General features: G+C 42.2%; 3 protein-coding genes across 11 annotated transcripts in view; 2 read left to right on the forward strand and 1 right to left on the reverse strand.

The window, feature by feature from the left end:
* Window positions 1–5,105, forward strand: part of UHRF1BP1 (UHRF1 binding protein 1) — a 55,045-nt gene extending 49,940 nt beyond the window's left edge. Inside the window, exon 21 of the mRNA XM_032648225.1 lies at window positions 287–5,105. Coding sequence (XP_032504116.1) covers window positions 287–412 — 126 coding nt within the window. The 3' untranslated portion in view covers window positions 413–5,105. The remainder of the gene's footprint in view (window positions 1–286) is intronic.
* Window positions 5,106–5,334: 229 nt separating this feature from the next.
* TAF11 (TATA-box binding protein associated factor 11) lies at window positions 5,335–12,349 on the reverse strand. Of its 2 annotated transcripts, XM_032648226.1 has the most exons (5): window positions 11,637–12,344; window positions 8,717–8,865; window positions 7,091–7,178; window positions 6,642–6,738; window positions 5,335–5,973 (listed from the first exon to the last, which is right to left on the reverse strand). In XM_032648226.1, the coding sequence occupies exons 1-5, from the start codon at window positions 11,805–11,807 to the stop codon at window positions 5,843–5,845; spliced, it is 636 nt and encodes a 211-aa protein (XP_032504117.1). In that variant the 5' UTR covers window positions 11,808–12,344; the 3' UTR covers window positions 5,335–5,842. The 2 variants fall into 2 exon arrangements, with proteins under 2 accessions (XP_032504117.1, XP_032504118.1); XM_032648227.1 differs by lacking the exon at window positions 6,642–6,738 and having other exon boundaries at window positions 11,637–12,349.
* A 1,201-nt stretch (window positions 12,350–13,550) lies between these two features.
* Window positions 13,551–22,224, forward strand: part of ANKS1A (ankyrin repeat and sterile alpha motif domain containing 1A) — a 190,953-nt gene continuing 182,279 nt past the window's right edge. For all 8 annotated transcript variants that reach the window (XM_032647518.1, XM_032647519.1, XM_032647520.1 and 5 more), the window contains exon 1: window positions 13,551–13,823. In XM_032647518.1, coding sequence (XP_032503409.1) covers window positions 13,630–13,823 — 194 coding nt within the window. In that variant the 5' untranslated portion in view covers window positions 13,551–13,629. The remainder of the gene's footprint in view (window positions 13,824–22,224) is intronic.

The following is a 22,224-nucleotide window of genomic DNA, read 5'->3' on the forward strand; positions in this document are numbered from 1 at the left end:
CTCCTGTCACCTAGCAGCAGCTTCTAGAAGTGCTGAACAGAGGATGTAAGTCAGGAGCTGGAGGTGAATAGTTGCTGATGACATCTTCCACCTGTTGCTGTCCCTGCAACTGATGAACTCTGAAGAGGGGTTTAGGCTCTTAGGAAATATCTAGTTGGGTTTTCTTGATCATTGACCAAACTTGTGGGTTGTTCTGCTTGAATTCTTACTCCTCGTTCCCTTACTGGATGTTTCTGCAAGGTGTGTTACCTTATTCATTCACTGTGAATTACTAATTGTTCCTCAGGTACAAGAACTGCCTACCCTACAAAAGGAACTTATAGAAACTAAACAAGCATTGGCTCATGCCAACCAGGATAAAGAGAAACTTCTTCAGGAGATTAGGAAATATAACCCCCTCTTTGAGCTCTGACAGCAATGGCTCAGCCATCTGTGCCAAGGAGAGAGGAGGAGATCACCAGCAATCGCACCACCTGCGACAGGCACCATCCAGGGTTGGACAAGTCAGCTAAGGATGCTCAACTCACTCCTCGTGGTGTCCTTTCTACTAGCAGTTCTGACTTGGATGGAAGACAGGGCAAAATATTACCACGTTCCAGGAAGTTGGGGGCAGCTTTGTGTGTGGCTCAGGCATCACGTATTTCCTGTATAAAGCCTTTTGGCCCTCTGCACACTAGGTGGAATCTCCTCAACACTGTAGGGTCATTTCACCGTCTGGTTTCATAGCAGAGACATTTGCTTGCTCCACCTGTGTGAACAAGGCAGAGTACCCATCTCCTCAGTTGGTCACCCACAGAGCCATCAAAGATTCTATGTTCCAGAGCTTCCTGTAGTCGACCTGAGAAGTCCTTGGCCTGAGCTTCGGCCACGGTAGTAGAGTGGAACAGGAAATAGCCAGCAAGGCGGGAGCCTGGGGAGGCACAAGAATAAATGAGACATGGATTCTGCCTTGTTTGGAAAGGAAACCAAGCTCATGTCATCTTGGCTCATATTACAATCAGATATTTCAGGGTTAAGCTTTCTTTCTGTGATGCTTTCATCGCTGTGATGCTGTGGTAGGAAGTAAACAGCAGTAGCAGCTCACTTGTATCATCTTTCCCTTCTATAACGCAATTTGTTTGAAATTTAAGAAGCAACTGTTCACCCTGAGCTAGGTTGAAGGCATGACATGGTGAGGATCTGTAGGGGAGCTTGGTTCTGCGCCACTGTTGCTGGCCGTGTCCTGTCTCTCTTCCACAGCTGCACCTCACAGGTTATTTCCTGTCTCCCCGGGGTCCCTGGCGCATCTGCTTTCCCAGCACTATGACTTTCTACCAGCACTCTCATTAGCACTTGGTTGTCTGGGAGCTAAAAATGTGTTTTAAACTGTAACATTAACATCTCAGCCTGTTTCCTCTCACCCCCCTCTATCGCTGTGGCTTTTTAAAATCATGTTAGTTTGACTTAAGTAAAAGACAAAGCAAAACAAAACCCTTCAACCTAGCTAGGTTTTGCCCCTGCCTGATGAAAGAGCTATTTCCCCCTTTTTCTTTACTACCAAATTCTTTACCAACACTCCATCTTCATCCATACTGCTCTGTGATATACTTCAAGCTGTGTTGGACAGAAGTTCATCAGCTAACTCACCGTGAATTGGCAAGATGGCAAAATAGTGATTTAGTAGTGTCACTAAAGTCTTAGCCACACATGACCTACTGAAGGAAAGATAAAATGGTTTCCTTTATGGGAAATCATGCCTGACTTGTATATTCTAGTTTTTTGAGGATAAAAAGAAAAGTGTGTTCAAGAAGGAACAAGATCTAATTTGCTCAGACTTTTACAGACTTTTTGTTGTGGTTCGTCACTAAGGTAATCTTAAAAACAACAATTACTATGAGATTATAGGAATGTTCTGTCATGCTTAGGAAACAACGAAGAGACTTAAAAATAAACACCTTTCAAGAGAGAATGTTAACAGGGTAATTTCCCTATGGGTTGATGCTTGGTTTAACCTCATTTAAGAATTTTATAAATAACCTGAAAGTGGGATATTACAGTGCAATCAAATGTCACTGCTTCCAGGCAGTGAAAGGTAAATCAGAAGAAATGGAAAAAAAAAGAAGTTAAGTTGCAGAAGATTCACAGACTGGGCTGCGAATACTCAGGAAAGTGGCAGGTGAGGTTCTGTGTGAGTGTGAAGTAATGCACTTATGGGAGAATCAGCAACCAGCGAGGCAGTGAGCTCTGTTAGAACTCAGGAAAGAAACCTAAGCATTGCTGAGAGGGAGGAGGGGTCAGTGTGCTGCTGTGGCCAAAAGCCCGACTGCGTCATCAGGAAGGGCACGTGGAGCCAACACAGAAAACAGCACCTCATGCAAGGCCATGGTAATGTCTTAAATTATCTGTGCACTTCTAGTGACCTTATTTACAAAGTATATGGTGAAGAGAGTAAAGGTCCAGAGAACAGCAAAAATTATCAGGTGGTGGAGGTACTTCCACATGTGGACACATCTTTAAAATGTTGGCTCCAGTTCTGGAAAGATGAAAGCTGAGGGTAGTGTTAGATCAGATATTCAGTCAAGAGCAGGGACATGTTCTTCAGGTCCCAAAATACTAGCTCTAGGGCCGTACCTATTAGCCTTAGGTAAAAGAAAGCACTTCTCGTAGCAAATCAGAAACTTCTAGAGGTCATTGTTCAAGAAGTGGTGCTGGCAGAAACTGTATGGGTACAGAAGGTTTAAGAGGAATCCTTGCATGATGGTTTTCCAAGAGGAATTATGGAAAACTAGGGCTATTTGGTGATATACAACGGAGAGGGTAACTGCATCCCTCCACAGACTCCCCCTTAAGTGCCTCTTTCAAAGGCAGAATGATGAACAAAAAGAATCACTGCTCCTCTCAAGTATGGCATTTCTAATGTGTTTAAAGGGGGAGGAGGGAGAGCCAGTAGCCAGAGAATAGAATTATTCAACCTTAGGTTCACCTGAATTGGTATAAAATCACATTCTGATTCTCTTCCTTTCCCCTCGTCTTCTGCCCACTGTGTCCCTCCATGCAGAGAATTGCTTGGTACACCCTCACTTTAAGCTTGTGCTTGGTGGGAGGCAATAGAAACAAATCTGGCAAGCACTGAGGTTCACCCCTTTAATGAGCAGAGCTCAGTCAGGTTTCTGGGCTCTCTGGCACTCCTGTCCATGTGACAAATGGAGCCCTAGAATTTGAATTTCCTTATGTGACAGCTTTGGGCATTGTGTCTTGAAGTTCTTGCCTCAGGAAATGTGGTTGGGGTCAATGTCCCATAGAATTTTAGTAAAAATCATCTTGTATAACTTCATACTCCTATTCATTGGGGGAAGAATGACTTTCATAATGAAGAAATGTGACCTTGTTGGTAGTCCTCAGGATAAATGTAAAGGAAAAAGGCAGAAGGAAAACATAGTAGTATCAGCTCCTTTGGACTGCTTACAATTTCTGCCTTGGAGCTCTAAGACTCTGTGAACAAGAAATAACAATACCTCAAGAAAATGTCTGGAGTGATAGCACCGCTCTCCCTCAAAAGGCTTCAGCCACCGCACATTACCATTTCAGCTGTGAAGCATTTACACCTATGTATCATCTATGATTGTCTAGAGTTCCTGTTTACACAGATATACTAGAGATGTGCTTTAGTGCATATGGACTGGTTTAAATCTCTTAGCTGAGCTGCAGGGACGGTTATCAATCTCAAATTCTGTTTTCAACTCACTGGAATAATTAACCTAGTTTATTAGACTTAGGACAAAAGGAGTAGGTTCTTCTATTCTCGTGATGGCTGCTTTTTGCCGTGTATTTAATCTGACCCTCATTTTGCCACAGGCCTCAACCTTTACGTACCCTTTTTCATGGTTCTGAAAGGAATGGTTCCTGTCTATGGAATATACAAGGGATAAGCCACCCCTCACATACCCCATAACTTAAATGCTTCCATTTAACCCATTTACATCAGTTTCCCCATAGGCTAGTTCAGGGGGTAGTGGAAAGAAGAGATAGTTTGAACATAGTGATATGGGAAGTTTCCACTCCAAACCTTTAAACTAAGGGTTTGTTTTTTTTTTCTCTCCCCTAGTTAATACTTGCCTAAACTTGCAAAAACAGTTACAGTAGTATCACAGAACTATGGAAACAACATTGCTACACAAGCTAGTAGGATGGTTATTTGAGAACTGCAAGAGCTGTGTCATTGCCTTGTGATTTACCATAGTAATTACTGTTTCAAGAGATTCTGGTGTGATGTCCTATCCTTTCAGGGACTATGGCCTTCCCCAGGATCTTCCCCCACCTTCTGCTAGAATAGGAATATTCCCATTCACCTCTGGGTAGGTATGGATAGTAGCTGTTGTTGAATGGGGATTTTTTTCTCCCTCTCTTACAACAGATACAAGGGGAAACACTCTCAGATAACCTTAAACTGTGAGGCTTTGCTAAGTGGCTAGACTTGGGATGTGAACTTCCTTCTTTATTATTTTTAAAGTTCAGCCATATCCAGTATCTCAAATTGCAATAGGTATAGTTCTTATAACCACTTAAAAAGCTCCCTCTGAGAGTTAAGAGATCTGTTTTTGTTTCTCCCTTCAATATATTAGTTTTTGGTCAAGATTTAGCCTGAGTCTTACAGCATTTCTTTGTGGAATACACTACTGAAGTGTCTTCTCCATTGGCTAACTACATGTTTAAAGCCGTGAGTTTTAACGTAAGATACTAAAATTCGTATTTGCCCAACTTTGTGTGTCCAAGCTGTTTCCCCCACTCAGGGTGCTAAACAGAATTGGAATCTTTACTAGGACATGCTCAGGAAAGCTTCAAAAGAGAACAGCTTCAAAACCCCTCTCCTTATGACACCAAATGATTGAGAGGAAAGAATTCTTGGAGATTGCCAATTATATTACAGTAGCCTTATTACTGCTAATCACTGTCAATAAAAGGTCACTCCATTCCCCTCTACGTGAGGAAAACAATGAGAATGTATCCAATGAACTGGAATATTGGTCAGTATTGGGAAATATTAATGTTGCAGTATCTCATCAAACCTTGAGTGTACTGGTTCTGTGAACCACTTGAAAAAAGCAAATTAAACTTATTAAACAGTATTGGTTCTGGTATATCTGTTTATAGCAATTGAAACATACGGGTTTTTACATTGTTTTTAAGTACTTTAAGTACTCTTTTATGAGGTAAAATTTTATTGGTTCTGGTAGGAAATGGGGAAGGCTCAAATTTTCACAAAAAAGCCAAGACCAGTTTTATTCTGACACCAAAAAAGAACGATGAACTTCTCCCCACCACTCCAACCTGCTAGACAGAAAATGAATGCAAACATAGCAAGTTGGAAAACAGTTTAATGATCACTCACCAAAATGTTTACAAGGACAGACTATTCCACTACTCCTGCTGTCACCGTGTCCTTCACGGTAGAGTATCACAAGTCAAAAGTTTCTGATTGTTTCATTTACTTAAAACCAAATGTAAGAAACAACCTAAGTCATTGCAACTTCAGGCTTCAATGTGAAACCGTCAAACCGTCTTGGAAGGGTTTTCTTTCTGAAAGCAGCATTCCTGTCCAGAAGATGCTTAAGGTTCATCAACCAACCTTTCTTCTTCCAACTATCCAGTAATAGTTAAATGCCTCAGAATGCCCTCAGAGGTCCCAAGATTTAGTCAAGGCAAGTATGAAACAGGCTGCATGCCTTCAAGGTATAATGAATATGAGCGTTTTGAGGAAGAGATTAAAGCATCATGGAATCCTTCGAGGACTGAGAGTCTCATGCAATAGGAAGTCTGGAATGAGTACTTCTTCCTTCAGTACCAGGCCCTTCTAGACTGTGGTTTAGAAGAAGATGATTTTTTTGTGCTTCGAGTTGGGAATTTGCCCCTTCGACTTCAGCCTCCGAACAGCCTCCCTCATATGTTTGGGTTGTAGCGGTGGCATTTCTCCCCACTTCTCACACACATCCAGTGCTAAACAGAGGGCAAGGAGAGAGTTTCATTATCACACAAGAGCTTATGTATTACAATCCTTTTGAGTCCTGTAATTCTCATTAACTCTCTTAAGCTTGCGAAAGAAATAAACCAACACATTTTCCCTTCTTAAGAGAATGCTATAAAATGTATCATGTTAGCTTTAGTATATCCCACATCAGGTATTATCATAGGCAACAGTTTAAAACATATCTTCTCCTTAAAAGAATAGGTATTTCACCAGCTAGAAATTAGCAGTGGGCAGCAGCCAGGTTCTTTACTTGATGGACAGGGGGCAGTTCCCAGGGATCATAACATCAGGGACAACTACTCACCATACCACACTGGTCAGCCCCAGTGACTGCTTTTTTTTGTACCTTTACTTTTGGCAGCAGAAATGAGCAAACTCCATTGGAGGAAAATACAGAGTCTGCTTCTGTCACCCTGGGCTGAGGACAGGAATCAGGAGGGCAGATTTCCTAGGTGTTTCCAGGCCTTCCAGTATTGAAATTTTCAAGGAATAATGTTCATGCTCTCTTGAATGCAAGGCTCCCTTTATAGTGTAAATGGAAACCACCACTGGTGCCTTAATAAGTCCCTCACTATAGATATTCTTGGAAATAAGACCACGACAGGCTCAATCCAGTATTTAGACCAACACCACTCACCTTCTTCTACCACCTCCCCGACGAAAACTTTGGAAATACCAGACATAGCAATAACAACATTCTGAGACACAGAGGTACCAGTGATGGACTGGATCAGCTTGAAAGAAGGACAAAAGACTGTGATTAAGGTAGTCAAGGATTGGCTTTGGAACATAGTACCCATAAGAGCTCTGCACTGAAAGAGTTCACTAAAGGCTGGATCTGAAATTGACACCAGTAAAACAAAAGGATTCAGGTGTATAATGGCCTATTCTATTTGTTGAGACCCTATCCCTAGAATACAAAATTACAACTGGTCAGATTATTGAGGGGCATGCTATTTTTATTTTCCTGCCTAAATGTTCCACCAACTTGCCTAACACCTCACTTCAAAATGCCAATGGATACAGCTCTTGAGTCTCATTCAGTTCTCATAGCTCATGGAAATGAGTGTGGTAGTCCATCCTTACCCTTTTAATGGCTGCCTTAGGGAAAGCTGACCGGCGATACATTTCATAACGGTTCAGCTGCTCCTCAGAAAAAGAAGAAACCAGGATTCTAGACAAAGATTCAGATAATTAAGTTCACTTATAAGAATGGATACTTAAGATGTATATTATTATGTCAATAAAAGCAAGTCTCAGATATTTAAAAAATAAATTTTTCAAGGGATCAATAGTATTAGGCTTAGTGTTTATGAGGAATGAAGAGAAAGCATCTCTACTCTTACGGAACTTGACAATAAGTGAAATACGAGTTCCTTTCTTACTTCACTAAGAACAAAAACAACAATGTTGGGTCATTGAATCACACTATACAGGTTATGTTTTCAGCATTAGGTTCTCTCTCCCCATAAGGCTACCTCACTACACTTCACATTAAAGATAAAAATTTAATATGAAAATTTATATTCAAACCAGTAGTTTCCAACATTAACAGATTAAGGGGAAATTTTATAAAATATATGGAAAAGGGTTAATAATCTTAAAATATAGTTAAATTTTCAAATAAATTAAAAGATGGCCATACCAATTTTAGAAAATGAGCAAAGGAAGTGAATAGGAAATTTATAAAATATACCAATGGCCAATATATAGAGAGGAAAAAAATTAAGCTTCAGTATTAACTAAAGAAATTAAAATGATGAACTAAAGAAAGATTAACATTTTTCATAAAACAGATAAAGAAGTATTAAAAAGCATGATATTAGTGAGGATGGGAGGACACAAACTCATACATGCTGGTAGACTGTGAGGTGGAACAACCTTTTTGGAGAATCTGGAAATACAAATGAAAATCCTTTGAAAATGTTCATACTGTTTAAACTATCAATTACCTTCTAGGAGTTTATTTTAGGAAGTAAATGGACAAGTATGCAAAGATGTGCTCAAAGATGTTGATCATAATGTCAAAAGAGGAGAAAAAAAAACCAGAACTACAGAAATAGATTACATCATAGTTCATCCACATAATGGAATACAATGCGGCCATTAAAAATGATGATTTATGGGCATATTTACTGACATGAAAATATTTAGCTATATACTGATATATCAAACATTAAAGAATATATCTGAAAAGGTATATACCCAAATATATACCCTGGGTAAACTCTGGGTGGTGGATTTATAAGTAATTATTTTTTCTATTTTTCTGTATTTTCTGAATTATTTGCAATGAACCCATACCATTTTTACAATCAGAAAACATAATGAATCTATTTCCATTTTGAAGAAAATTATGACCTAGATGTATAATTAATGACATGGAAAACATTTACCATATATAATGTAGAAAACAGGTTACAAACAGTCTTTAACATCTTTGAAATTTTTAATTTAATTTATAGATTTATATGTGTAAAGAAAATATCTTGGTGAATATACATCAAAATATTAACAGTGTTTATTTTGGTGGTATGGTGATATTTTTCTTTTTACTTATATTTTCTATACCATAACATAATAAAATATTAAGTGCTTTATTTTCTTTTGAGTTTAAAAAAGAAAAAAAAAATTTAAGGACAAGAAAAATGTATTAACTTTGTGTGGTCAGGTTAGAGCCTTGAAACGGGAAAGATCAGAAAAGTGACTTACTGCATCTTTTGAATCTCATCTTCATCCACTTTCTGCTTCTTCTCTTTCTTTTCTTTGGTATCTATTTTCAGTTTTTTGGCTGCAGGAGTAAGTAATGATGAGTCTTCCCTTTCAACTGCTGTTAAATCTGAGATATCCTGACTCTTGAGCTAAGAAGACAAAAGAAACCCTTTATATATTTGGTCTACTTCCCAGACTTGGGTAAGGTAAGAAGACATCATTTCTCATTACAACACAACAAATCCATTTATTTCTGTAGTTTTTGGTTCCAGGCATTGGCTGTACCATCAAATATAAGCTACCCTGTCTCTCCTAAAGGAGTTTTCAGCCCAGCTGTGGAAAGAAAACCTACTAAATAGTCCAGTTTTCCAGGTTAGCTATGATCCTAGTTCCAGTTATCTGTTTACAAGGGCAATGTAGTGCCAAGGATCATGAAAACCACTCTCCCCCTGATCCTCTTCTCCTGACCTCATTCTTTAGAGGGGATGTCATAAAAGTCCTCTCCACCCAGCCAGCTCTTCTTCGTCTAAATCTATAGATCTCTTTACTGATGATGATTCCATGTGGAAAGAATATTAAAAAGGAGGCACCTTCTCATCAAAGCAGTGTTTTTTTGAATTTGGGACTTTGAAGTGAGCTTCTCCCACATGTAGGGCTCTTTTCTTCCTATCTTTCAATACCACTGTATCATGCAAATATTTACTTCCCATTACTAGACTGATAACTTTATTTATTCTTTAGTTCTTTTAATTAATTTATTTTTGGATGCATTGGGTCTTTGTTGCTGTGTGCGTTCTTTCTCTCGTTGCAGCAATTGGGGGCTACTCCTTGTTGCGGTGAACGGGTTTCTCATTGCAGTGGCTTCTCTTGTTGCGGAGCACGGGCTCTAGGCACGCGGGCTTAGTAGTTGTGGCTCGCGGGCTCTAGAGTGCAGGCTCAGTAGCTGTGGCACATGGGCTTAGTTCCTCCGCAGCATGTGGGATCTTTCCGGACCAGGGCTCGAACCCGTGTCCCCTGCATTGGCAGGCGGATTCTTAACCACTGCGCCAACAGGGAAGCCCCTAGACTGACAACTTTTTGAAGATAGGTTTGTCTCTTATTTATCTCTCCTCACATAAATATTTACCATTGTTTTACTCATACTAGATGTTTAATATCTGTTTAATAATGACCAAAAAAATCCAAACTTCATCCCCTCCAACAATATAGAATCTAAGGATACAACAAACCTCATTAATGAGATTTAACTTCTGTTTCCTTAAAGAAAAGCTCACATTTAAACTCATACAGGAATATGAGAAGTACGTTGAGAGCGAAGGCAGTAAATCTTTAACAACCTTTTCAACTTCTTCTCTAGTTACTGATATATACAAATTTTCTAACTTCTCTGTGCTTCAATTTTGGTGATTTATATTATCCTTAAAAATGAGCCATTTTTCTTGAAGTTTCAAAATTACTTGTTCTTAACTTGAACATCAAATTTTCTTAAAGCTTAAAGATCTCCGTATCAGTGCCTATAGCCCTTTCTTATTTCATAATGTTGTACATTTACATTTCAAATAACCAGGTCTTAATTTTATTGTTTATGTTTTTAAAGCACTAATTCATTGACATCTACTTTCATCCTGATTAATTCCTTGCTCCTACATTCTTCTGGTTTATTTTGTTCTTTTTCTGGTTTCTTGAGCTGGGTGCTTATTTTCAGTATCTCTTGTTTGTTAGTAAAAATATGTAAGGTTATGAATTTTTCTTTAAATAAAGTTTTGGTCAAATCCCATTGGATTTGACATGGCATTCTCTTTGTTAATTTCTTTAATCCAAAGGCTATTTAGAAGCTAGTTTAAAATGTCCAGGTGTTAGTTTTTTGGAGGGAGTGGGAGTGGGAGAAATTTTTGTTTTTAATTTCAGGTTCTATTGCACTGTACTAACAGGATATGATCTGTTATGATTTCTGCTTTTAAGAATTTATGCTTTTCTTTGTGGTCTGGTATATGATCAATTTAAAAAAGTGTTTCACAAGCATCAGAAATTTTTTTTATCTTCTAGGTGCAAATTTCTGTATGTAGTGAGCTTTTTACTGGACTAAGCTAATTATTACTTAAATCCTTTCTGTCCTTGAGATCTGTTTTAAAAGTTCCTTCTTAAAGTAGTTTTGTCACATTTTTCTTTTTCTGAAAGTTCTTAACTTTATATATTTTGATACAACTTTATGCTCTGAAAGGCTGTTTCCATTTAATTCAATGTCTTCACCCATGCTCTCACACTTACATTCAAACAGGAATTATAGCTCTAAGACCCCAAGATTCTACCTTTAGAAATGGAACCTAGAGAACGCTGAGATTCTAGTATCCTGACTGATGCTCAGCGGAGCAACACTGCTGAACTCTTGGGATGGCACAATTGATAGGTTTGGTGCTATAAAGACCCTTGGACATTAGCACCCAGGTCACTGGTAGCAGTGAAATGTCCGAAGAGAATAAGAACGTGACTAAATTAGTAACTACCTCAAAGTCTCCCTTTGACGACTCCGCAGCCTATAATGACAAAGTTACACTTAAGCAATATCTAAGAAACCATATTGGGGTGAAAGTGGTACTAGGAATCCTGGGTTCTAGCTTTTGCCCTAAGTTTCAGTGTTGATTGGCATTGACCTCAATTTCCTCACCAGGAAAACCAAGAGGCAATTTGAAATTCCCTTAGAAGTAGCTTTAACGCCTAAGGGCAGGGATTAAAAATACTGACCCAGTGCTTGGGTCTCTGGAACTGAACCGGCTCTGAAGGTTTTGTCTCCTCTCTCCCCCCAACCCCGCGATGGCAGATCCAAAGGGTCACTATCTTAGCTTGGGAGGGACCAACCAAGAAGCCTGTCAAGCAGCCAGTGACACAACTCCTCCGGCCTCATCAACACATCTCTCCCTACCTCGCCTTCTTCAGCCGAGGCCTCTTTCAATTCCCCATCTGCGTCTCCGTCAGTTTCCTCCGGGATTCCGTCCGCGTCAGTAACCCCCGGGCTTCCAGGAGCAGCGGCCGTCTCATCTGACTCCCCTGTCTCTCCACCTTTTTCCGTGGGCGACTCGCAGGCATTATCCATGGCGGCGAGAAGAAGATGGGAGAGGAGATCACGATGCTGTCAGACTCAGGAGCTCGGAACTCCGCGCAGCACCGCAGCCCAGGAGCTTACTTCCTGTCGTCGCGCTGCTATGACATCACCCATACCGCTCCTCCGCGGGGTCATTTAGAGGCGCGCCTAGAGGACTTCAGGGATCCGATTTACTTCTGATTTGGTGGCGGTGGGGAGAGGGAAAATTGAGGGCACGAAAATCAGTTTGTGGATTTTCCACCTTGGGAAACCAGCATTTGTAAAGGAGAGCTTTGTTGTTTACTGAAGGGCTTCTTTTTCCTTTCCGTCTTTCTCAAAACGCAGTGTCAGTGAACTCCGTCCTTAATCCGCTTTCCTCAGAGTAAAGTTTGGGGACAGGAGAAAACTCAATTCCCGTTGTTCGCCCTTGTTGTGGGATGCGGCTACCGGGCAAACGCAGGCAGGAACTCAACCTCTTACAGTTCAATTGGACAGAGACCTCGGGCTTGTGTTAACATTGAATTGCCAGCATTTCTCTTCCGTTCCTCAAGCACCTAAAAAGAAAGAAAATAGTCATACAGCTTGAACAGAATTTAAACAATGCAGTATTAACTCCACAACTACTGAGCGTCTACTTCGAGCCAGGAACAGCCCTAGCACCACAAACAAAAAACAGGCGGATTCTACACAATTGTATGATTTTCCCAATTCACGAGGACTCAAGATTGGGGTCGGTTTTACAAATCTGACTTTTAATGTCACTTTGGTTAATGTCATCAAAAGTAAGAGGAGGGCTTCCCTGATGGCGCAGTGGTTGAGAGTCCGCCTGTTGATGCAGGGGACACGGGTTCCTGACCCGGTCCGGGAGGATCCCATATGCCGCGGAGCGGCTGGGCCCGTGAGCCATGGCCGCTGAGCCTGCGCGTCCGGAGCCTGTGTCCGCAACGGGAGAGGCCACATCAGTGAGAAGCCAGCGTACCGCAAAAAAAAAAAAAAAAAGTAAGAGGAAATAGGGGCTTCCCTGGCGGTCCAGTGGTTAGAACTCCGCACTTGCACTGCAAGAGGGGCGGGTTCGATCTCTGATCCAGGAACTAGGATCCCGCATGCCTCGGGGGCGGCTTAAAAAAAAAAAAAATAAGGGGAAACAAATCCTACTGGGAGGGAGATATTTCCTTTGAGTGTTTCGCTTTAACGAGCCATTTCAGGGATTGGGAGCATGAAGTGAGGATATTTCCCTTTTAAAATTTTTCTCTCTTTCTTCATTGCGGTACGGAGGGGGGCATTTTACTCACGTCTTTATCACTAGATTCCCACACCCATTACATATTTATGTGTTCAGAAGGAATGGCCTTGGAAATGTAGTTGCGCGTTACCATATTCCTCTCTTTGTTTCTACACGCCTGGATGAATTACCGTATTTTGTGTCCTGCGAGCTCCCAAAACCTTTGGAAAAGGAGCGCACTTCGGGAGGCGCAGACAGGTGAACCACGTTTTTTCCCTTCCACTTATACAGCGGGTGACCCTGCGACGCTCTCCTCTTGACCTGGGAGGCCTATCTCTGCGCAGCGGGGTGCACTTGGCGCAGATCACAACCACCTGCTCCCGCTCGCTGAGCCCCGCCCAGCTAGGTGGGCAAGGGGGCGGGGCTAGGGGGCGCTCTGACGCGTGACGCCGGATCCCGGAAGTGACGCGCTCCTGGGGGAAAAGGCGGGGGGAGGGGGGTGGTGTCCCGGCCGGTTTGGGGGGCGCGTTGCCCGGAGACCGAAAGTTTGCGAGCCAGAACAGGCTTGGCGGCGGCCCCGGAAAGGGGGTCCAGGGGGCGGCGGCCCTGGGGATGGGGAAGGAGCAGGAGCTGCTGGAGGCGGCCCGCACCGGACACCTCCCGGCCGTGGAGAAGCTGCTGTCCGGGAAGCGGCTCTCCTCAGGCTTCGGGGGCGGCGGCAGCGGGGGCTCAGGGGGAGGCGGCGGCGGCGGCGGCGGCGGCGGTGGTCTCGGCTCCTCGAGCCATCCCCTCTCCAGCCTGCTCAGGTGGGTAACGCTACGGGGCTGGGCAGCTGCCTGGAGACCCCCCTTCCCCTTCCCGTCTCCTGGGTCCCCAGAGAGATCGGGGCTCCGGAGGCCCTGGTGGGGTGGGTTTGCGGGGTGCCCTGGGGCGAGGGCAGGCGGCCCAAGGGGCGAGGGTCGCCGGTGCGGGTCCGCGCGGCGTCAGGCTCTCCTCGTCTCGCCTAACCCGGCAGCGAAGAATGGTGGGAGTGCCCAGGTGGCAGCCTCCGCCGCATGGCACAGCCGGGTTTCACCCTCGCCCGCTGTTGGGTGCCAGCTGTTGTATCTCACAAGCCACTTTAGAGCAGAAAATAGGTATATTTTAAATCTCCCTCATCTCCTGCAGAAACTCCCACGCCTTGCAGAATCTCGCGGTTCCCTTGGAGGAAATTCTCTTGATTCCCTTCTTTTGGGAACTTGGAACCTTCCACCAGGCTCTGCAGGACGTGGCTTTTGTTGTTTATATTAAAATTGCCTCTGGGTTTATCACGCTCAAAGTGTTCTTCTTTGAGCCCCTCTTGTGCTTGAAGCTTCCATTCTGGTTCCTTATAGTGAATCTCATTGGATTAGTCTGTTAAGTGGCATATGCAGGGTTCATCGGGGGTTTATTCATCAAAAAATAAAGCTTTAGAAAGACTTGTTTAGGAAGCTGAGGGGTGCTTTAAACTTTTCCAAGGTCTGTTGTTAAAATAAACACTTGAATCTGGAGCTGTAGGGATTGAGAGAAAAAGGTCGTTTTTATGTGGCTTGGAGGGGGGATTGTAGGTGCTTTGTCAGTGTGAGTAAAATGTGTTGTTTCAGCAGCACTTTCATAGCCGGTTTTCTTTTCCTTCCTTGTTCTTTTGAGGTTTTTAAGAAGTGGAAGTTCATTTAGAAATGGCTTCATTCGCTTTTGTTCCCCATTAGTTTATGTAACTTCAATTTGAGTGAGCTTGGACCAAAAAAGCCCAAGGCTCTAATAAATTGTTAGGTATTAAGCACTGAGTGCAAACCCAGGTCTATACAGGAAGATATTAAAAAGCAGTCTAAGAGAACTCTCCCAGGGGGTTCTTTTGGGGAGGCAAAAACCAGTACCATTTGCGGCAATTTCCAGCCCCTAGAACAGTGCTGTCACATAGTTAGTAGTCAGGATTTGTTGAATAAATAAAAGTATCAATTAGGAAATGATACATTTCTACGTAAACTGATGGTGGTACTCACTGTTAGTAGTTCAGAGAAATGAGACATCACTGTGGGATGAGATGGAGATCAGGGCTTCCAGGAGGAGGGGGACTTCAGCTGAATTTGCAGGATGTGAGGATTTGGGTAGGTGAAGTACTATGAGAGCGTTCCAAGTGGGCACACCATGATCGGGGCACTGAGGTGGGAAAGGAGACTTATTTGGTGCCAGTGGGTCACTAGAAGAACTTTCTGTCTGGAGCCTTAAGAGGTTGGGTGTGATAAAAAGAAATAATAATAATGGATGGCTATACTTCCATCTTTCAGAGTGACTTAGTCTTTATGTTTATATTCCCAGTTCCTATATCAGTGCCTGACACAGGTGTTCAATAAATGTACTTCGAATGCATAAATTGGGTTTTGAATCTTACCTGGATTACTTTGATATTCCTGCACTTCTGATGTCTGAGAGATGAGAGAAAGACCATACGGGTTTGGAGGTGCCTGTCTCTAATGAGCTGAATGCTACAGCATTTGTCTGTTTGCCAGAGATACCTTACCCGCCCCCCCCCCCCCCTTAACTACCTTGTAGTTAAGCAAGACTAGAAAATCTTTGTTGATTTTCTTTTTTTTTTTTACTTTGGGCCTCATGTTAATATGTCCAGTCTCTGTCATAAAGGGTGGATGTTGTCTCCACTCCCTTGTGTAAGAGAGCTGACTCCTTCTGACTTGCTCCTGTATCTGTTGTCGAGATGGTATATGGCCTCAGAGCTGTCCCGGTCTCTCATCCCTGTGACTCCTAGGGGCAGGGAGGATCTGCAGGCGCTAGTTACACTAGGTATGTCATTAATTAGAGGTGACTCTGATTAAACCTAGTGAAAGATTTCTGAGAAAATGAAACCATGCATTTAGATAATCCCTAGGTCAGCATATCCTCCCTTTTTAGGTTTGGAAATAGTAGAGGGTAGGTCTCCTATGCCCACACACCCCACCTCAAGGACCCTGGGTTATTTAATGAGAGCTGTGGAATCGTAGCTTCAGATTTGGCCCCTGCATTAGCTGCCATATCCTACCCCACTAGTATTGTCAATTGCAGCCTACATTTGTCCAGCTGTTTGGAGTGACCAAGTCAAGCAGGCAGGAATAGGAGCTTACAGCTGCAGTGGATATAAATGTTCTGGATCACAAGTATGTTTGTCTACTCATATGTTTATGACCCAACCCACCCCCCACCCCCATTCTACAAAGGCTTTGTGCTTATTCTTAAGCTACAAAATGCCTCCTGTCTCACCCATCCCTTTTCTCTTATACTGCTTGGGCTTAGATCTTAACCTCTTAAAGCCCTCCCTGATGACCCTAATACACACAGATCTCTCAGGCTTCTACTTTGGAACCCATTATCTGTAGTGAACAGTAGCACATCAACTCATACTTTGCTTGCCTAGATTTCACAGTTTATTGCTTTACATATAGTAACCCTCACCAATTGAGAACATACCTGCTGAGGATCAGAAAGTCAGCAAAGAAGACTTCTACTAGGAAAAAAAGTGGTTGTGAACTTCATGTCCTTCTGACCTTCACTTATTTACTGTATACTTATTCAGAAGCAGTATAGTATTACGCTTCAGACCACTTGTTCTGGAGTCAGACTGCCTGGATTCACATTTCGCTGCTACCACTGACTAGCTGCTTGACTTTCTGTGAATTACTCAACCACTCTGAGCCTCAATTTCTACATCTGTGAAATGGGGGGAATATTATCTGTTTTATAGGTATTGTCTTACATAATGTGTGGAAGAAGCTCACCACAGTTTCTGGCACATTGTAAGCGCTCACTGTTAGGCTTCCCCAGTTCCGTTGAGCACGTACAGTTTTGCCATGCTGTACCTGCCACGTGCAAAGTGCCATGCCAGACATGTCTTAAGTGCTGTTCTTTTACTCTTGGGTATCTGTTTTCCAAGCCACGGCAGATTAGAAATAGTAAATAAGGGAGAGGCCCTGCTCAGGCAGGCACACTAATGCCATTCACCCACCAAATGTTTACCCATCCTCTGCTTTGTGCTAGGCCAATTGTTAGATGCACTGCAAAATTTATCTCAGGCCTGGCACATAGTAGGTAGTCTGTCAAAATTAGTCCTCTCCCAATACAAGGTCTGTTCCCTTGTAGTGTTTATAGTAGTATGATATGTCTGTATGACAGATTGGCAAAATAAGAGAAAAAGCAATAAAAGGCTAGCATAATTTTTCCCACCGCCAGTAATTTGAGACTATTAACATAGATGAATATAGCCCTACACACCTTGTTAGGCCCCAAACATCACTGCACTATAGCTTAGTGCTGTAGTATCTGTTTATTGTGACTCTTAGCCAATCAAATAAAGATTAAACTACGTTCAGTATAGCTTGTTAATGAAAGTACAAAAAATTATAGTTTTCTGTCTAAAATGATTCAAATATAATATTTGTTATTTCAAAGGACAAGCAGTAGATTATCTAGAAAGCATAGTTATCTAAAATGCCTAATCCTACAGAGGTTCTGAATAGCATGGATTTTACTTTATATAATACTGTCTCATTTTCTAATTGTTGAATGGTTGCCTTTATTCTGTAGCTTGAGACAGGCTCTGTATTAAACCTTTTTTTTTTTTAAACATGGTATTTTTCAGCCCTGGGCACATAGTAGGGCACTCACATTTTCATGTGATGGAGAGTTTAATATGTTTATGGCTATAGTGAAACTACTGATTTTCAGGAAAGCAACTTCTGTTTGAGAATACAGTAAGATTTGGATTAAAAGTGTTCTAACAACTAAGGGAAGAAAGTTCTGAGGAAAGGAAAAGTTAAAAGAAAACAATTCATTAGCTTAAAACTATGAAGTGGATTATGAGCTAAATACTGATATGTGTCAATGTGAATGATGTAAAGTGAAATGCACTCCTGAGGTTCAGAAGCACAGAAAAACAGACCAAAGGTTGTAATTGAGGAATAGATTGTGTCATAGTCTAGGGAAGTTCTATACCTGATTTCTTTTTTTTTTTTTTTTTTTTGCGGTACGCGGGCCTCTCACTGTTGTGGCCTCTCCCGTTGCGGAGCCCAGGCTCCGGACGCGCAGGCTCAGCGGCCATGGCTCATGGGCCCAGCTGCTCCATGGCATGTGGGATCCTCCCGGACCTGGGCACGAATCCGTGTCCCCTGCATCGGCAGGCGGACTCCCAACCACTGCACCACCAGGGAAGCCCTATATACCTGATTTCTTAAGCATGAGAAGAGTGAATAAGAAAAGAAGCCAAGGAGGCTTGCTGGAGAAATCTGAAAATTTATAGACAGTAGCAATAAATTTGACTATAAACTAGATTTTTACTCTACTGTGGGTGGTGGGGAGATTATCCAAAGACAGTCATGAATTTCCCAAAGATATGAAAAGGTTCTGAAATAAGGAATGAAGAATGGAAAGTTGTTTTTTTAAAAAAAGTAATTTATTTATGGCTGTGTCGGGTCTTCGTTTCTGTGCGAGGGCTTTCTCTAGTTGTGGCAAGCGGGGGCCACTCTTAATCGCGGTGCGTGGGCCTCTCACTATTGCGGCCTCTCTTGTTGCGGAGCACAGGCTCCAGACGCGCAGTTTCAGTAATTGTGGCTCACGGGCCCAGTTGCTCCGCGGCATGTGGGATCTTCTCAGACCAGGGCTCGAACCCGTGTCCCCTGCATTGGCAGGCAGATTCTCAACCACTGCGCCACCAGGGAAGCCCGAAGAATGGAAAGTTTTGAAAATTGGATCCCATTTGAGGGACAATAACGGGTTCTCTCCAAATTCAGAAGATATGACAAAGTTATTCATTGTTTTAAAGAAGGAGGATTCCTGGGCTTCCCTGGTGGCGCAGTGCTTGAGAGTCCGCCTGCCGATGCAGGGGACACGGGTTCGTGCCCCAGTCCAGGAAGATTCCACATGCCGCGGAGCCGCTAGGCCCGTGAGCCATGGCCGCTGAGCCTGTGCTCCACAACGGGAGAGGCCACAACAGTGAGAGGCCCGTGTACCGCAAAAAAAAAAAAAAAAAAAAAGAGGATTCCTGATGTTTATTTAAGGAATTCATACTTTAAAAAAAAAAGAGTGATTACCCTAACCATTCTATTGAAATGGCCCCCAAGAATGGATGTGTAGCTTGGAAATTATAGTGACATGACAGCTTTTTCTCATGCTGACCCTTTTACTTTTGCCCTCCTACTGGGCTAGATTTCTTTTGAATGTGCCTATTTTGAGCAAGATGATTTTAACATCCTGAGGAGTGTAACACTGACCATGTAAGGATGTGGAATGGGAGGCCTTAGAAGCAGGAACTCATGGATTTGTGTGATCTAAGTTCCTGCTCTTCTAAGAGAATGCAAAAGCAAAACAACAACAAAAAAACACAACTATTTACTAGGATAGCAGTTTTCTGGATCTTCCACTAAACCTTCTTAATTCATTAAAAATGGTTTTTAAAGAACTTCTTAAAATACTTCTTTAAGTATAATTTTATTGGGATGGCAACCCTTTTCCTTTCATTTGGAATTGCTGTACATTTTTGCTTTCTCAAAAGCAGAATGTGGTCCCCCTGTTAAAAAATCAAAACAAAACAAAACAAAAAAGGTGGCATGCCTGGGAATGACTGCAGCATGGTTACTTTATATCTAAACGTCTAGAGCATGGCTAATGTTAAACTGGGTAAGGCATCTACTGGTAGTAAAAGATAATTTAACATAAGTTTAAGTCAGCGATCTCCCTTAATTCTCTGATTGAAGTTCAGTTTTGAAAAAAAATTTTAAAAAGAGAATCTATTTTATATATATATTTGTTTAGTTATATTTTGGCAGCACCGGGTCTTAGTTGCGGCATGCAGGATCTTCGTTGTGGCATGAGGGATCTTTTTTAGTTGCAGCATTGCAAACTCTTAGTTGCGGCATGCATGTAGGATCTAGTTCCCTGACCAGGGATTGAACCTGGGCCCCCTGCATTGGGAGCACGGAGTCTTACCCACTGGACCACCAGGGAAGTCCCTGAAGTTCAGTTTTGAGTGTCTTAGTTACAAAAATTAGAGACAGGAAACAGTGAAACAATCCTGTGAAGAATTTGGTTTGTATCTAGTCAGCTTCAACCTGTTCAGTTGTCCCGGGAGGTTCTGGTCCCAGTGAAAGTTGCATCTTTGGCCAGAAAAATCCCTTTGAAGGTTCTTCCCCCTACCCCTCACCCTCCTTGGTTTGTTCACCTCAAACAGCTATGAATTTTGTTTTGCAAAAGGAAGTCGAGGCTATTTCTGCCCTAGTCTTCAGTAGGGAAAGTAAATTACTGGGTTTTATAGCCCAGAGACACCAAGGAAGCCCCAAAAGTAGATAGTGGAGAGTTTGTTCTTGGAAATGTCAGGCTCTCCTGTGGGCAGGAACTGGGTCTCTTCTGGAGAGCCCTCAGAAAATGTTACCCACACCGATTTCCAAAAGATTACTGGGAGATTTTTTGTGGTATAGAAAATTATATTGTTACATTCATAGAACATTTTCAAATAACTTTGGTGTGGTTAGAGTTAATGGTAGTAATACTAGAAATTTTATGGTATGGCTTCATATTTATCCTTTCTCAGTAATTTGTAGATCAAGTTTGTTTAGTTTACAAATCAAAGAAGAGTTTTTAAAACGTCAGTTGTCTCTGCTTTAATTGTGATGTGCTTACCACTATTAAAAACAGTGGAGATGATCCAAGAAGCAGAACAGCCCTCTGGCTTACTTAACTGGTGAGAGTTTAGCATGGCTGCTAAGGGTCAGGCTCTGATCCATCTCTGCCTTGTGACTTAGGCAAGTTATGTAACCTCTCTGAGCATCTGTGTTTTCATATATATAATGGGCCTAGGATAGTACCTACCTCCTGAGGCAGCATCCCATGAGTTAAGATGTATAAGACACATAATGCCTGGCACATGCCAAGGGCTTGGTGAACCTGGGCTACTACAGTTATATGATGGGAGCCCAGTGCTCGCCACCTTTGATGAATCTGGAATGATAATCCTGTTTGTTAAGGACATGTGTTTTTTGTTTTTAATGTTCCCATTTAAAAATTTATAGTAATTGATAGCAGAGGCTCCCAACATTTTCAAATATGAGTCCCATTTTTAAAAGCCTAAAAATGGTAACGGTGGCAAAGTTACAAACTGATAAAGGTTCACAATCTGTTGTCTGAAATCTTGGGGTTTAGAATCCAGAATTTTGGGGGTGCTGGAGGGTGATACTGAGCTCCTACTGGGATCTGGGGCAGCACTCTGAAACATTAAATTTTGGAGTGAAACCTGTTAATATTCACACTAAATGGGATAAATATGAAGCAGCTCCATATCAGTTTTGCACCTAACCAAGTCTGCCGCTAACTTTCGAAAATTTATTTTCATAACTTTTTGGATTCCTGAATTGTAGACAAGGGATTATGGACTTCTGCCTTTATTATAGAAGAATTGCTAGACACATAAAAGCACAAAGAAAATAAAATCATCTATAGTTCTACCACCTAAAGAAATTAACTGTTGCTTTTTTTTTTTTTTTTTTTTTTTTTTTGCGGTACGCGGGCCTCTCACTGTTGTGGTCGAGAATTCTCCCGTTGCAGAGCACAGGCTCCGGATGCGCAGGCCCAGCGGCCATGGCTCACGGGCCCAGCCGCTCCGCGGCATGTGGGATCCTCCTGGACCGGGGCACGAACCCGTGTCCCCTGCACCGGCAGGCAGACTCTCAACCACTGCGCCACCAGGGAAGCCCCAACTGTTGCAATTTTGGTGTATATACTTTGGTCTTTTTTCTATGCAAACTTTTTCTTCAAAACAGACAATGTTCTGTATGTACTTTGTCTCAAATTTCTCCTTGCTATATTGTGAACATTTTCCCCATCATTTTCTTTTGCCCTCAACCTCATTTTAAATGGGTAAGTGGTATTCCATAGTGTGTATGAACTGTAATTTATTTAACCCCTTCCCTACCATTAGACATGAGTTTGATTTTAGTTTTCTGCTGTTGGAACAACACTGTGATGTACATCCTTGTAGATGAGTTTGTGCGTGCTCGTGCTTATGACATTTTATATACTCAGTAGGATAGTAGATGTAATTTGAGTATTTAACCATTGCAAAAATCACATATGTGCAGTTGAATTTGAGGACTCACAATAATTCTAAGGCCCCTTACATCTCCTGGGTCCTTCTGATTGGAAAGTAATGTACTG

Source organism: Phocoena sinus, chromosome 11 (genome assembly GCF_008692025.1).
Source record: "Phocoena sinus isolate mPhoSin1 chromosome 11, mPhoSin1.pri, whole genome shotgun sequence".
Lineage (NCBI taxonomy): Eukaryota > Metazoa > Chordata > Mammalia > Artiodactyla > Phocoenidae > Phocoena > Phocoena sinus.